The 17,072-nt window shown below is 33.8% G+C and overlaps 1 protein-coding gene across 7 annotated transcripts in view; it reads right to left on the bottom strand.

The window, feature by feature from the left end:
- Positions 1 to 342: 342 nt before the first annotated feature.
- TFEC (transcription factor EC) overlaps positions 343 to 17,072 on the bottom strand; it is a 182,814-nt gene continuing 166,084 nt past the window's right edge. For 5 of the 7 annotated variants that reach the window (XM_058191161.1, XM_058191154.1, XM_058191158.1 and 2 more), the window contains 6 exons: positions 13,514 to 13,610; positions 12,454 to 12,504; positions 9,872 to 9,947; positions 8,786 to 8,933; positions 2,382 to 2,739; positions 343 to 1,897 (listed from right to left, as the gene is read on the bottom strand). In XM_058191161.1, coding sequence (XP_058047144.1) covers positions 1,839 to 1,897; positions 2,382 to 2,739; positions 8,786 to 8,933; positions 9,872 to 9,947; positions 12,454 to 12,504; positions 13,514 to 13,610 — 789 coding nt within the window. In that variant the 3' untranslated portion in view covers positions 343 to 1,838. Of the gene's footprint in view, positions 2,740 to 8,785; positions 8,934 to 9,871; positions 9,948 to 12,453; positions 12,505 to 13,513; positions 13,611 to 17,072 lie in introns of all 7 variants that reach the window. The other 2 variants (XM_058191159.1, XM_058191160.1) reach the window with 1 other exon arrangement.

The raw sequence follows: 17,072 nt of genomic DNA, 5'->3' as shown, positions 1-17,072 counted from the left end.
GAGTAATTTAGTTGTAAATTCCTAGGATCTTCACCACATGAAAAGTACATACTTATTACCGAGTCTTGACTAAGTTCTTTTGAAAGCTTTTGGGTTATTTTTCAAACATATTTGAACAAATACTCAATATTCATTTGGCCTACTTCTCTTCCCCATGTATGAGAACACAGTAAGAAGGCAAATCCTACCTTCTTTGCATAAAGGACGCAATAAAGATCTTTCAATACTTGATCTTATATTTCAAATATTGATAAAAAATAAATGCACTTCATGCAAAGAAGACATTAGAGCAATTTGCAGTTATATCTCCCTCCCTCCCTCCCTCTCTCTCTCAGCGAGAGACAGAAGAGTCAGAGAGAGAGAGAGAACTGTGCAAATTGCTCTAACATCTTCTTTGCATGAAGTGCATTTAGTTTTTTTAGAGGAGATGGGGGAGGGGTAAAATATACAAGTTCCTTTGTTAAAATATTTAAATTGAGATATAAAACACAAATAATGTATATTGTAACATCATCAATAAAATTATACTACAGATGAAAATGCAAGATTCAAAATAAAAAACAAAATAGCAAGCACTTCGATAGAATCTAACTTATAATGGACATATAATCCATTTAATTTCAATATATTCATTAGGAAAGTGTCCAGCATAAGGTTATTTTGAAACTGCCTAGATTCTTTGGCAATCCTACTTGTTGTATACTTCTACTTTTTTTTTTGTATTAAAATTTCATGCTATTCTCCAGGATGTCATATAGCCAAAAATGAGGTAACCCATGCCTCTTACTACTAAACTTCTTTTTTCATGGACATCTATTACAAAAGCATTTCCTTAAGTGCATCCTTAAGCCAATTTTCAAAGGTTATCCCAAAGTCAACTAGTTTCACTTTTGGATGGTAAATCTTTATAAATAGTGTTTGAGTGTGTGTGTGTGTGTGTGTGTGTATTATAAACAGACGCTTTCTATGTAGTATATATGAAATGCTCCAGTGCAAAAAATTCTGATTTTTTCAAACTCTTTGACCTTGATTCCTATCTACCAATCTACTCTTTTTTCCTACCTAACATTGATATTTCATTTCAAATAATATTCACAATAAATTCCACAACATTTTTCCTGACTTTAATGGGGTATAGTTTCAGACAGCTATACTCCTGTAGTACAATTACTCCATTCAAATAAAATGTCCATTCTTCAATGATTGGAATAATTAACATTCATAATAGGCCTTTTACCATCTTTAAATATTAAGCTGAATCAATCTAGGCCTTTGTTTATATGGCCTGGACTTTTTCAAACCACTGGGTGATTTTATCCCCAAAATGCACTGGGACAAAGTACACCAATTTGTAATAATATAATTCACCTTCAAGTGATACTGCTGGGCACTATACCCTGTTTATGGGGAATAGGGCAGTCCAATTATGTGAAGATAGAGATATTTTCCCACATGCAATATAGTTTTATATCCCTAATGCACACTTTCCATGCTGTTAGGTTTATGATCCGCTAATTCATTCCTAATTAGTAAATAATTTAAATTGATAGGAAATATTTTCATGATCAATGTCAAGAATTCCAGGATGTGAAGTACATTCTCTGAATTTGAATCTCTGTAAGCTATTATGGATGCAGTATGATACATAGAATAATTTCTAGAAGTTGTCAGATATCTATTTTAGGGTCCTGCTTCAAATGTTTATTTTAGAGTCCTGCTTCTCATTTTCAATAGTTCAAGCATCCTTGAACTATAGTAGTATTGAACTACTAGAACACATACCTCTAGTTTTAGATTGATATGCAGTGGGCTACCTTTGACCCCAACATTCTCTAGCATCAACTTGCTTCAATACAATAGTGGAATAAAATTGCAAGGTAATGTATGTGCAGCATCCCTGGTAAAAAAAAATAAGAATGATACAAAATGTCTGATGGTTTGAGTCATCACTTCCAAACAAGAGAGTTATAGAAATAAGTAGATTTTACACATGTTTCTACATAAAAGGTCTTCTATATATTACTTCCATGCACAGAGGCCAAAGTGTTATCTTAAACTTCTTTTCATGATTCAGAGACTTTGTAATGAATAAATTAAGTTCTCATTCAAAATGTTTGCCCTGTGTGCATGAAAAAGTAATGTTCTTCTTGAAAATGTATTCCCCCCCTTGTCTTGTCTAAGAGTAAAATTTTACTACTTTCTATAAAGTTGGAAATTTTCTTATTTTTTATTTCACACTCAACCCTTTCCAAAACAGATTATATCAGCAACCAACCTGATTATGCTGAAATAAGCAGTAAGATAAATATAGCACCAATAAAGCAAGGGAGAATTCCTTTTATTCTATCTATGGAATGTTCTTCTATGTTATACGTCATCACCTGAACTGCAACTGCTCCTTCGGCTGCTTCCTTTTGATACAGCAGGAGACACAGAAGATAAAAGAGGGTCTATCCCAAGTGGCGATATTGTATCATCTAGTAATATTTCTTCTAGTCTCTGTTCTTTTAAGGCAGCACTAAAAGACAAGTCTGTAAAATGGGAGAGTGGATCAGAAAAGGCTGCAGCTGGGTCATGTAGATCAACATGTTGCTCATGAGCCATGGCTAGATGTTGAATATAGTCTATTGAATTCTCTTCTGGATATGCCTGTTGTCTCATGACCCTGGATGCTAAGTCAACCACGCTGACTGAAGACATGATTGGTAGTCCATGGGCATGTGCTTGTATTTCTAGCTCCTGTGTGAGAAAACAAAATATTTAGAGAGCAGGAGTTTTAAAAAATCATAGGATATACTACCATGCAAAAAATCAACAGATATACTACTATGCATCATGGTAGTATATCTGGTGCAGTTCTGAAATCTAGTCTGACAGTATGCTTAAAATGTAACATACTAATGTGACAAGCCTAGTTTTTTATGTTTTCTTAAAGCCATATAAAGACTACATAATAGCCATAATGATGAACCATGGACTCTTGGTATGATTTGGGAGTCTAAATTTCAAGCACAAATATAAATGCCTCAGTTCCAGTTCAGGAACAAAAAAATCAGGAATAAAAAAAAACCTTTTAAGGCATTTTCCTTCTAAAAAATGGAAAATAGATTATGAGATATTTTATAGTATATTTTATAATGATACATAAAATGATGGCGAACCTATGGCACATGAGCCATCGCCCCAGCTCAAGTCCACTGCACATACATGCGTGCCTCCAACTGGCCAGCTGTTTTCATGTCTCTGCCATGCATGCACAGGGGTGGGGCGCATGCAGGAGATGCATGCGCATGCATGGGGAGGTGGACCACCTGTGCAGGGGTTGTGCGCACATGCATGGAGGGCTGGGTGCATATGGGGGGTCACACATGCATGTGCTGGGGCTGAATGCACATGCGTGGGGGTGGGGCGCACATGGGAGTCACGCACGCATGTGCAGAAGGTCGCATGGGGAAGTCGCACAGTGAGTTTGGACGCGCATTGCATTATGGGTGTGCGTGCGTGCGTGTGCTTTTGGCACTTGGTGCCGAAAAGGTTAGCCATTACTGGTATATAAAATGGCCAAGTTGCAAAAGACATTAATCTATGATATTAGTGAAAAATCACTATGTTTCCAAAAGTTCATAAAACAAGAATATTATAATGAAATTATTATTTCATAATAGAGTGATAAAAATAAAGGCTTACAAGAAATTAAAACTGTTGGGGGGAAGGTTCTGATTCTGAAAAAGGAAATTCTTTATACACTGCCTTTGTGATAAAATATATAATCCGAGCTTCTTCACAATTTTTCTGGAAAATCAGTGCTTTCTGCATCCAGAATACATATATATACACACACACACACACACATATAAAATTGAAATTTTTTTCTGTTTACAGGATTGTTTTTTCCTATCACCTTCTTTAAATAAGCAAAATTGAAGAATGCTTCATTTTAAAGCTAAGCATTTTGCATATAAATTTGCAGTAAAATATTTATTAAAAATAAATTCAGTTAATGTTACAATTATTCTCTCAACAAAGTATACTTTCACTTTGCTATCCCACCAATCGAAAGAGAAAGAGAGAAAGAAAGCAAAAGGAAAAGAGGAAAAAAGGGAGGGTGAGAGGGAGCAAGGGAGGGAGATGGAAGGAAGGAAGGGATGAAGAAAGGAAGGAAGGAAGGAAGGAAGGGAAAGAAAGGATGTCAAATATCTGAATCCATAATAATTGCTGAACTAAATAACTGCATAGAGTGCTAAAAATAACTATAAAAATAAAAATATTCCATTTTTCTCCAAAATTTTCAAAGCAAAAGAAAAACATTTTTCTTCCCTTGCTTCAGAGTTTACAGAAATATTAAATACCTAGGCTTATCTTTTGTTACTTTTGACAGATGAGATTGGAAACATTTGCTTTCACTTTCTAAGCTAATGAAAATTTGGCATCATTCTTACCTTGTTTATACCTTATAATTAATTGAATTAAACCAGTTTTAGACATTTATAAATCAAGCTGTCTTGTTTCCATAAAGTAGAAATTGATTAAAACTGTATGTATATCTGTGTGCATGTATCTTTCAATATTTGTAAACTAATCCAACTAGCAATGTTGTGTATATAATAAATATTGAAGTAGTATAATGTAGTAAACAAAATTAATATTATAAACAAGATTAATAACAAAATCAATAATTTTAAATTTACTAATTTTATAATATGAACATATAAATGTTTTAATAATCTAAAATATCAGATGGCCTTCCTATTTTGCTTGTAGATGCAATTCTGCTGGTAGAATGAATTCTTAATATCTTCCATGATATAGGTGACATCTGAAGAATACAGAGGTCAGATACGATACTGGAAAAATGAGGGAGATCTAATGTATGAATAAAGAATGGTTGCTTAATATAACTGTTTAGCAGGGCTTTTTAATTATGGGGAAGCAGTGATAGTATGGAGGCAATTGCCTGGGCTTAACTCATATTAGGTTCATCTCCAAAGAAATTAAATTATTTGAAATTATCAAGATCACATTTTTAATTCATGTCAGAAAAACTAATCAGTTGAAGTATGATCCTAATAGATATTCTATTAGAAATTCTCCACAAATTCCCACTTTCTGGGTTTTTGAGTTCAACGGACCAAAAATAATCAAAGTGGGGGACAGTGCACGTTTTGCCCTGTGCCTCTCAGAATTTTAAAATGCCTACATTTTCACATTTCACTGTGATTGTTTTAATAAAAACAATTATTGTTTTCAGTAAACATCTATTTACCATGTTATGCATATTCTAGATAATATATTTTCAAATCCTGTAATTTCAGAGTGTTCTTTAGCTGTATTACTTAGACATGGAAGTCCTATCCATCTTAGTAGAGTTTTAATACTCTAAGATACCTTACAACACAGTCCTATACATGTCTATTTAATTTTAATTTAATTTAAGATATGGCAAACCACTTCTGAAATCTTTCCAGGAAAATTGCAGGAACTTGTCTGCATTATTGTGGCTGATGATTATTTGCTTGATTCTGGTTGCACTATTTACCTCTGAAAATGAAACAGACCCATGAGTTTTGCCTTGCACTAAATATTTTAAAATGCCTATGTTTGCATACTAATTCTCTAACAATATTTAGGAATGCTATCTAGAACCTGTGTGCATAACTTACTTAATTAAAAATTCTGTAGATCAAGCTTCCGGTTGAGCTTTTGGCACTTTCAGTGCAAGATCTGCGACCTCTGTGAGTCCGTTCCAAGCTCTCCCTGTCAGGGGCTTCATTAGAAGCCATAGCCACCTTGGAGGGATGGTGAAGCAAAGGGACTACCTTGCAGGTTGAGGGGAGCCTCATCTCCCTTCCCTGACTCGGAGAAGTGCCTCATCCAAAGACTAGGAGAAGCGTCAGTCAAAATGGCTGCCATGAAGCCGGGGAACAGCCAGATTCATAAGTTTGTGCAGGAGTAGAGAAATGCTGAATGGTATGTCGTGTGGGTAAGAAAAGATTTACATCTGAAGTTGGACCCCACAAAAAATTTAAGAGGAATACCTTTTAGAACAATTTGCTACAGTGGCATGCAACTATGTGGAAAAAAAGCATATTGGCAATTTAAAGAAGTAAGTATCTGTTTAAAAAGAAAATTAAGTGGGAAATGGAATCCCTAAAATAAAAGGCATGATATTAAGAAGGCATATTAAGATGCTGGAACTATAAACCTACCTTTTCTTCAAATAACAGAGCTATAAGATAAACTAAGCAATAGAAATAAACTGAGTGTGTCAAAATAAAAGTAGAACAGCAGCAGAGTCATAATAAAAGCAGAGAGGAAACAAAGTGAAGTAAAGAGCGCCATCTGCTGATGATAGTAATTTTTTCTGACTTGGGAGCAAATATTGAAATGGAGAGAAATAGCTGTTGAACGATGTATATTTACTTTCTAACCACTGGAATATTAAAAAAAAGAATTGATGTCTACACCCCTAAATACTATTGAATATACAAAAACGACTTGAGAAGTGGAGGATCCCTGAACTAACTAACTGATTTGATTGGACATTGATGAGACATTTAAAGTTGATTAGGAGATCTGGTTTCTGAATGGATGATTGAGGAGACCTAAATGAAATGGAGTTAATAACTCAAAATAACAAAGATATTAAGGACCTTATCCTGGAACCACACAAAGATATGGTGGAAATATTGGATCGTATAGTTAGAAGACTGGAAAATTGTATACAAGAAATGAAGAATAAAGATCAGGACAAGAAGGAAAAAATGGAATTATCAACTGGGATAGAAGGAGAATTAGAACTGAAAAACCAGCAGACAGAAGATAACCAAGGAGGAGACACTATTAAAATTAATAAGAATTGAGGAATTAAAACAGGGGGGAACACTTTAAAAGATTTAAAAAAGAAATAGGAGGAACAAGAAGATGCTTGGGGAGGGGAAATGATAGGATTTAGAAGAGAAAGCTTTCAAATTAAACAGTGGGGAAAGACAGGGCAAGGAGAAAAAATTAAATTATGGATTCAGAATATAAACCTCGAAGTAGATAGAATGAAAGACTTAAGAGGAAAACAGGGAAGACAAGTTTAAAAAAAGGTAGGATTAAAGGAAGGGATGTGGATAAGAGATAATGGTTAAGAGGAAAAAAAGAGTTAAAGATATGTCATGATTATATGATAATAATTGTATTAATATTAGAATGATATAGTTGAATGATGGTGTTATTAAAAGTGTATAAAATATGACTAGTGTGTAGGTAAAGTGAAAGTAGATATATTTATGTGTATTAAATAAATTTTAAAATATATAGAAAGGAAGAGTTAGAGAATGGGATTATGAATGATAAAACACAGTATCATGTCTTTGACTATAATCATATGGGGGGGGAATATTAGTGGAAGTTTAGAATGGAAGGGTGTAAAGCAACGTATCACAAAGTCAAATAAGTTAGGAAAAGAAATATCAAAAATAGACACAAAGAATGAAAATAATGGTAAACTTGAAATGTGAGGATGTAAGAAACTGATATTTAGATGGTATGCTGTTTGATTAATGAAGTGATGTTAGTATTAAAAGAATAATATTGCAGCTGCATATATATATGTGACTAGAATGATGATATGTATAAAATTATTAACACAAAGATTAATTAATATTATGATAGTATAATTATGATGATGATTATTAACAATATATGTGTAAGTGATTAAGCCTGTTTCTTTGATTTTTGAACGTAATTTAAAGAAGCTGTATGGCTATAGCTGAAAGAGATATCAATTGGAAAATACACCATATTCTATAGGTATTGGGAATATTATATGTAACAATGAAAAGAGAGAGGGAACTGGAGTGGAGTGGAAGGGAGTAGGAGACAAGGGGAGAAAGAGTAAGGATAGAGAGGGGAAAGGAGAGGGGGAGGGGAGGGGAGGGGAAGAGTAGAAAGGGAAGGAGATAGAAGCGAAGAAGAGGAGAGAGTGGAAATAGAGAGGGGACAGGAGAATGAGATAAGGAGAAAGGGAAGGAGAGGAGAAGGAAGGCGGGAAGTAGGAGAGAAGAGAAGAGAGGGAGGAGAAAGAAGTGGAAAGTCGAGGGGTGTTGTAAAAATGAGTGAATATGGTTACAGGAGAAAAGAAAACAGTTAATATTTATACGAAAATTAAAATTTTGTGTAAAAGGTAGGAGTACATAATATGAAATAAGGAAAACGGAATGTAGTAATTAGGAATATGTTTATATGTATTGAAATGTATGATACTCAAACATCGCACCATTCACACAATGATATGTATAAATTTAAAAAAATAAAAATAAAAACTTGATTTAAAAAAATAAAAATTCTGTAGATCAATCACAGTCTATTATAGGAAGTGACCAGAAAATTATGTGCTGCTCAATTTCATGTTGGACAATGTCAGTAGTGAATTGTTACTAGTTCGCCCCGGATCGGGTGAACCGGTAATGGCGGTGGGAGGCTCCACCCTCCCTCCCAGACGTCTGCACATGCACAGAAGCATCACACATGCTTGAGTGCCCACGCGCCCATGAGCGAACCAGTAGGGGTGGGTTTTGAAACCCACAACTGGACATTGTACTCCAAAGTAAAACAAGGTAAGGAACATTTTTCAAAATGTATCTTAAGTCTCCAAGTAATATAGATTTCTTACAGTGTAGATCTATGTGCATGTGTTTTATAATCATTGAATACAGTTTGATCATGTAAAAGCTGTAGCAAAATCAAAAAATGGAGAAAGGAAGAAGTTAGCTTTGAATAAGCATTTTTCTCTACAAACCTGAATTCGTAGCAACAATCTTCTATTAGCCTGCTCTAATTTCTTCTGCCTCTGCTCTAATTCTTGAGCTTTCTGTTGTTCTTTCTGTAACCACTTGATATACTCCACTGATGCCTTTAAAATAGTTCCTTTATTCCAGCGCATATCGCTGTAGAAAGTAATGATAACCTTTTCACAATTGTGCATGTCAGCAAAATTCATAAAAATGTACAAAATCTTTTATATTAATATGAAATAATGATTTACATGACCATTATTCACTCTTAGATATTATTGCTTCTGAATGGAAATTTTAATAGAATAGTTAAAAAGCCCTTATATATCAAAATTAATCCCAGAATGAAAATAAGTGTCAAAAGAATGTAATAAAGTGCCTTTTTTGTGTAAGATCTAAATGCAGATTCATGATTCTATTTTTATAGTCTTTATATTTTTAGTAAAAATGCTTTTGTTATTAACTCTGATTAAAATCTATGTGTAGAACTCTCCATTAATGAACTAGGAACTATATATTACTGACAATTTAAACATAAATTTCTGAATATAATTTAAAATTTATAACTCCTTTCACCTGATCTTCTAACGAGCATGCTTTTATTCTTATTTGAATAAAAGGTTTATCTAATTTTGATATTCAGTGTTAATAATACACCAAAATCATAGTTTAGCTTTAGCAACAATTCCATATCATATTTTAAAACCTGTATGATTAAAACAAACTAAAATATACTTTTACATAAAATATTATATGAAAGTGCTTTGTATATCTAGGCTAATATGATTTGTCACTGTTAATAAGGAGATACTTAGCCCAAAATGGCATTTATCTTATAAATATGCTATTTCAAGTATCATGTTAAAAATATCTTACCATGTGGACCAATATATTATATGTAGATTATCAGTTAAATTGGAATCTGAAATTATCCATCAACTGACACAAAAATTGACTCTAGCAATCTGCCACTTTGGGCAAAATGTCCAAATATGACATCAAAAATTCCTGCTTCATACTCTGCTCCAGTTTTTCTATTTGCTTTTTATTTAAATTCTAAATACAATGATAAAAATAACAGGTGAACTCACGGATCATTAGACTTTGGAATAAGGGTGCCAAGCTCTTTGATCCGGTAATTAATGTTATACCTTCTTCTTCTTTCAACTATAAAACAATATATCTTAATAGTAGCAGAATATAACAGAAAAGATATAATTTGTTAACAAACAGCAACACATTGTTCTGTTACAAAACACCATACTCTCTTTCAAAACATCACAGTATTTCTACTTTGTAAAGCTTAAAAATATTTAATTTGTGAAAACTATTAAATAGCTAGTTTAGCTATCCTGGAGACAACTTCTTTTAAAAGGAGAAAAATAAGAAATACAAAAATATTTATTTTTAATGAAAGAACACCTAACTCTTCATTTAAACTATGCAACCAACAAAGCTTTTATCGGGATTTAATGTATAAGATAAATATAACAATGTATACCTCTAACATTAAGACTGTGTGTTCAAATTGTGATTCTCATTTGATTTGACAATGAACTAAAATTGTGAATCAGTGCTCATGGATCAGTTCTTTTATCATATCAGACAAGTTATTTTAAAAGGCTGCAAAGAGGTGATAATACCATCATGTGTTTGCTGTCATTTCAATGAAAATATTTACTTTACAATTTCATCCATGTTTAAGGAATGTCTAGCTTTGATCTTAAAAATGTATGCTTATTCTTTCACAAATTGTAAATCTTGTTTACTATTCATGTTTGGAAAAAAAAGCCCTGCTCAACAGCACATAACAAATATACTTTAAATTTTTTAATTACTTTACAAATGTTTTTCAGCAAACAGTATGAGTCACTTTTTGATTGTAAAATATAGGGGAAGGAGGGGCAGAGGGTGGAGTTATAACAAGGATCAGCCTAGAATCTCTCTGTAGCCACAAGTGGAAGTCCAACCTCCATTAATTCTGTTGATTTTTATTTAAATTTTAGCAGGTGAGAATATTCCTGTGCATAGGGATGAGTAGCATTAAATCAGTTTAATTTGACCTTCTGTGAACCTAATCTTTCACACCTAACATTTTTACATTTAATATCTGTTTGTTGCACGCAGCCATCCACTTGCTTCATATTATTATAGAACGTTATGGCACAGTTGGTGGTCATTGTCACCAAAATGATTATTCAGACATAAAAATATCAGGTTAACTAGAATATTGTTCAAATTATTTGACACACAGACATAATTCATTTGGAATTTGCAGTTTTATTTTAAGATGCCCATGAAGCATGATGCACATATAAATCACACAGAAACAATGGAAATAAAGTGCAGTCCAATTATATTAAACTCACCAATTCTTGCATAATTCAATACAATGGTATTAAGTGAAGTGGGATGTTGGTTTCATTACTTATTTTAAACTGGGTAGGAAAATACAATTTTCCTAGATATCTAACCTTATGGCACAAGTTTTTACAATTTATTACTGGTAAGATGATATGGGCTCCCCACACACAATCTCTGCAAATAGAGCATTCTAGTTCTTTCTCCTAAAAATCCATTTCTGGTCATTTCAGGATTTTCTTCTTTGCATGCAGCAATAGGCAAAATTTCTAGATTAACCCAAGGCATTGAAGGCCAATAATTCAGTATTATTAATATTTAATAATTTGGGGTAAAATCAAAAACAATATATGAAATTGAAATGCCAAAGGAGCCATGGTAGCACATGGTTAGAATGCAGTATTGCCTGCTAACTCTGCCAACTGCAAGAAGTTTATCTTTATCAGCTCAAGGCTGACTCAGCCTCACACCTTTCCTAGGGTTGGGGGCAATATGCTGACTTGATAAACTGTTTAGAGAGTGCTGTAGAGTACAATGAAGCTGTATATAAGTCTAAATACTACTGCTATTGTTAAATGGCCAAACCACCAGGAGTCATTATAGTTGGATAACATCAGACATGGACAAGTTTAAAATGTGATTATTAAGCAACACATACAAAAAGTGTGAAAAGAGAAAAGAGCTAGGCATAAAAAGAGTGATGGAAACACCATCAAATGTATCCATACCTGGGCCATATCTATGATATAATACACTGCTGGAATTATGATTTGGACACAACCTGAACTGACCAATTTGGAGTAAAACCAATAAAGTAAATGATGATTCGCTATACATTACATTTCCATAGAAATATTAGATGATGTCTTCCCCACAGAAATGGAGAAAAGGTTTACTTCAATCAAACAAATTATCAAACAAGAAAATAATTGCATAAAAGAGAGGAAGAACAGTCACTGATGCAAGTTTAAGATTGGAACTTATTGAATCTAGGAAACAAAATAATAATAAAAACAAGAACAGAATACTAGCATGAAATAGCATTACATAGTTAATTGCTATAAAAGATCAAGGGGAAGGTAGATAAAGATAAAATCTGGCAGTGGGACATTAAAAAAAAGAAATTGAAGACATGATTTTGGCTGAGAAATTGGAAGAGTTGGTTTTTTGACCATTCAATTTTTCAGGTCTATCCCCTTCACATACAAAAATGTTTGTTCAGTCTTTCTTTCAACAATTACTTTAAAGCAAAAAGTTATTTCCACAGTCTACTAACAATAATAAATATTTGGAAAGTGTTAAATGTACTCACTGAGATTATGGTTGTCCTTTTTTAGTCTCTCTTTTGTGATTCTGTGTGTATCTGTGATAGAAAGCAAAGTCTAACTAAACAAGTTATAGGTTACTCTATGTGAACTATTTGTAAACTTTTTACAAACAAGGTTTTAAGAAAAGTTTACCATCTCAGACTTCCTAATTCTTTTTGCTACTTGCTACTTCCTTACTTCTTGTTTACAGTATGTGCTGAGGTTTTTTTTTTTTTTTTAATATCATGCATTTTTAATTTTTAAAATTCTGGGGAAGCAGTATCCAATTTGTTGTACTTTACATTGCGGTGATAGAAAACTTTATAATACTTTAAAGTGAATTTGAGTTGCTATTATTATCTTGCCAGGCATAATCAGATTTATATGTTGGAGAAAGAGGAAGAAAATCATCTCTTTGTTCCTTTAAGTTGCACTGATAAACTGCATGGTTGTTAACATTCTTTAGATTAATTGAATGAAAGTCTGAAAGATGTTAATTCATTAATGTGGTGAATGGCTGTATTGTGAACCTTTAAGAGAGTCACTTATGATGACCTGGAACAAATGTAATGGATGATAATTTATTTATATCATGGGCCAGAAGTCAAAATGTGTGCAGATCAATTATGTATCCTACAGTAATTACAGTCATTAGCTGTATGTGTCTAGTTATAAGGACCAACAAGGACTACCATGACTTTTATTGTTAGGGATATTCACTTCAGAACAAATAGAGAAAAATGTTTTGAACCAGAACATTCTGATTCAGGGAGGCTACTAGTCATCTAGAAATAGAATGCTAAATGACTAACAGTGTTCCTTACCTGTTCTCCATATTTCATAATTCATTACCAAGAGTGAAAACAATCACATGGATGGTTTAAAACCAGTTAATAAGGAATTAGAGAGTAGAAACAGTACACCGTGAAGGTGTCCAATGTATATTTAAATCACTTCCACTATATTTTCAATCTGCTTGATTACATTTGTTCTACAAACAGATAGATGCTTCAGCCTTTGTTTAAACAAGTTTTTTAGTGTGCCAAAATCTCAAAGTTGTATTACCTGTGATTTCCCTTTTAACTGGCAAATTAGAAGGACCCATATTGGCAGCCGTTATTCCTTGGTCACTGTTGTAGATATCCAGAATGCTACTTGAAAGCTTTAAAGAACAGAGAGAGAGTGAAAGAAAAAGACATAAAATTATTTATGGGAGAATAAAAATAAATTCATGATTTTGTCATAGGAAAAGCATATATAGGTACTTAAGAACAAAATTCTATTTCAGATGCGTATTCATGTCTTAATCTCAATGGGGACTGCAAATGCTCATCTAAAAACATATTTTGCCCTTATCATCTATAAAATAAAATAAAATGTTAAGGGTCAAAACTGCCATTGTTCCATATGCAGAAACTAGAAGGAGATTGATTTGAGTTTTATATGCAGAATGATGCCTGGTTATGGCCCCTGATGTCTAATTTTGAATTAATGCCATAGCATATTTTCCAATAACAGGATTACTGTTACTACACTTCAAATATGAGTTAAGTTGAAAGGAAAATAACCTTGCTGATCTTACCTGAGACCCAAGTGAATTTTTAACTATCTCCCTGAACTCAATTCCTAAATTGTTTGTGCTTTGTGCAGCATACAAAAAAGATGCAGCTATGCAAAGCATCTTAAAATAGACCTGGATAGAGCATATGAGACCATGTTATGGGCAATTGTCTTGCAAGGACATTAGAAGACATTAGGTAATTAATTCTCTATCTCTATGTAGACATAGATTTTATAATCTGCTATTTGATTATTCATTTTCTGATCTTTAACATAAAATCCTTCCAAACATAAAATTAAGCTTTTATTTTGTTGGGATTTTTAAAATAATGTTCAAATTTGTAATGCCCTTGATAGATAGAACCTCACACAATAAGAACAGTTGATTCATACAGATTGCTTTTTATGTGCCAGCAATTTTTCCCCATACATAGATGCTACATGATTTGGAAAGGGGATTGTTTCCAGGATTTTAACTTGCTAGATAATTGGCTGGCTACCCAGTAGACATACAATCAACCTTCATATGCTCTTACCTAATGCCCTACATAAGGTTTTAGTTTTAAGATTCTATAGCCCGAAGAGCGTGCTTTTTATTCTTTTCAAGATCAGTATACAACAACTGACCTTTTTGTCCTATTTGTTATATGGCTACATGGAACTATTAAAGAAAACAAATAAGGAGTAATGAGAGAGAGATAGTAGTTAAGGCACCAGGCTAGAAACCAGGAGACTGTGAATTTTAGCCCCGCCTTAGGCACAAGGCCACTTGGGCCAGTCTTCCAGACTCTTTAAGAAGTAAGCAATGCTGCTTACTGCTTGCCAAGGGACTTGTCCAGTTAGTCACCAGGAGTCAAGACTAATTCAAAAAACACCAAACTAAACCAAACAAACAAAAACAGTACAATGAGATATCAAAAAACAGATGAAATGAATCCAAATAAACAAAAATCTAAACTGCATCATAATTCATAATATCAGTAAACTGGAGTATTTAACACTATATCCAAAATAAATGTTAATATAGCAACTAATTAGCATTGTAATTATGACTTATTATTATTAATATAATATATATTAATATAATATATAATACACTTATGACTGTATGACTGTATGACTGTAACTTTGTTGCTGGCAATCCTTATGATTTATATTGATATATTGACCATCAATTGTGTTGTAAGTGTTGTACCTTGATGAACGTATCTTTTCTTTTATGTACACTGAGAGCATATGCACCAAGACAAATTCCTTGTGTGTCCAATCACACTTGGCCAATAAAATTCTATTCTATTCTATTCTAAATGATAAAAACACTGTTGCACTGTGATACTTTCATGGATGCCTATTTTTAGCACTGGACTTCACATATGCATGTGTGAAGAAAGGTCCTTTCTTTCTCCCAATTTTGCTCCAATCAGTTTCATTGGATGACTAGCAAATTCTTCCTCTATGCATGTATGTATTTTCTATCCTGAATTTGAAACATGCACTTTTGCATACAATTTATTCAACAAATCTTGTCCATTATATAACTTGATTCATCAATTTTCAGTGCTGTGATATTTTTAAGCAAATTTTTTCAAATCATAAAAATTACCTGTTTTCATTCACAACTTTCACATATGATCAGTGTTCCTGACATATGCAAATTTTAATGTAAATACTTTCATAATTTTTTATGGATGTGAAACTTTGCCAAATAAATTTGATAATACAGATTATTTAAATGTAAAAATATTTTTAACAATTAACTATCCTCCTTTTTTATGGGCAATATTTAAAATATATATTTTACAGTTGCATCTCTCAAAGAAGTTGTGGGGTAGTTTTTTTTTAATGCAGATATCACACATATATCTATATAGATCTATACCTGTACTAGAATGTGTGAATGAGTTTGGGGAATGATGGAAAGAGATGCTACTTAGGAAACCATCAGACAAAAGAGACAGGAGCCCCCAATAATTTAAAGGTCACAGGAAGAAACACAGGAAGGTCCCGCCTGAATCGATGAAGTCAGTGGAAGGATTCAGCCGATCCGCTGTTAACCGTTTGCTCAGTTCACCGAACCGGCTGAAGCCTCCCTCCTCCCTCCTAGTCTCTATTCACTGGAAGGCTTGTCTCGCCTCTGGCCATTTGGCCAAGTTTGCTAGGGCCCTGTTCGGCCTCCCCCAGTGTGTTACAGGCCAAAATGCCAGTTCCATGGGCCTGATCTAGTCCTCCCAGGTCCTGTTTGGGCCTCCCCTAGCCTGTTACAGGCCAAAATGGAGGCTCCTTGTGTCTGATTCAGCCTCCCCACACCATTTCCCATGGCTTTACTGTACTTACTGTTCAAAGAGCTGCAAAAGAGGCTGATCCACGTGGCAGAGAAGCCAGTCTTTTATTCAGAAGCTGGTGAAGCTATAAGAATGTTAGATGTAAGGAAAACAGCTTATCCCATCTGAATAAAAGACTTTGGCTTCTCTGCCATGAGGACCTGCAGGCTTAGTTTAGACCCGATCTGGTCAGGCTTAGTTTGGGCCATTTGCTTGCTGCTGACAGGCTAGTTCGAATGAGCAGCTTCAAGGATTGGAGCTTGGCAGCAGGGGTGAAATGTAAAATTTGTTACTACCGGTTCTGTGGGCGTGGCTTGGTGGGGGGTGTAATGTGACAGGGTGGATGTGACCAACTTTTTTTTTTACTGTTAAAAGCATTTTTTCAACAATCTCTTCAGCTGAAGAGGTTGTAAAAAATGCTTTTAAAAGCCTCTGATGATCAGGCAACACAGTTGGGATCACCAGAGGAGTCTTTTAAAAGCTTTTAAATGGTTCTGACAATCCCAGCTGAATTGCCTGATCGCCAGAACCTTTTAAAAGCATTTTTTTACAACCTCTTCAGCTGACGATCCCAGCTGAGCCACGCGATCATCAGAGCCTTTTTTTTACTTTTAAAATAAAAAAAAAAACCTCTGATCGCGCAGCTCAGCTGGGTGGAGGGCAGGGATTTTTGCTACCGGTTCTCTGAACCACCCGCTGCCATCGCTACCAGATCGGGCAATCCAGTCTGAACCCCTGCATTG

Source organism: Ahaetulla prasina, chromosome 7, assembly GCF_028640845.1.
Source record: "Ahaetulla prasina isolate Xishuangbanna chromosome 7, ASM2864084v1, whole genome shotgun sequence".
In the NCBI taxonomy this organism is placed as follows: domain Eukaryota; kingdom Metazoa; phylum Chordata; class Lepidosauria; order Squamata; family Colubridae; genus Ahaetulla; species Ahaetulla prasina.
The sequence above is the reverse complement of the archived record's forward strand: the minus strand, read 5'-3'. Positions and strand labels throughout refer to the sequence as shown.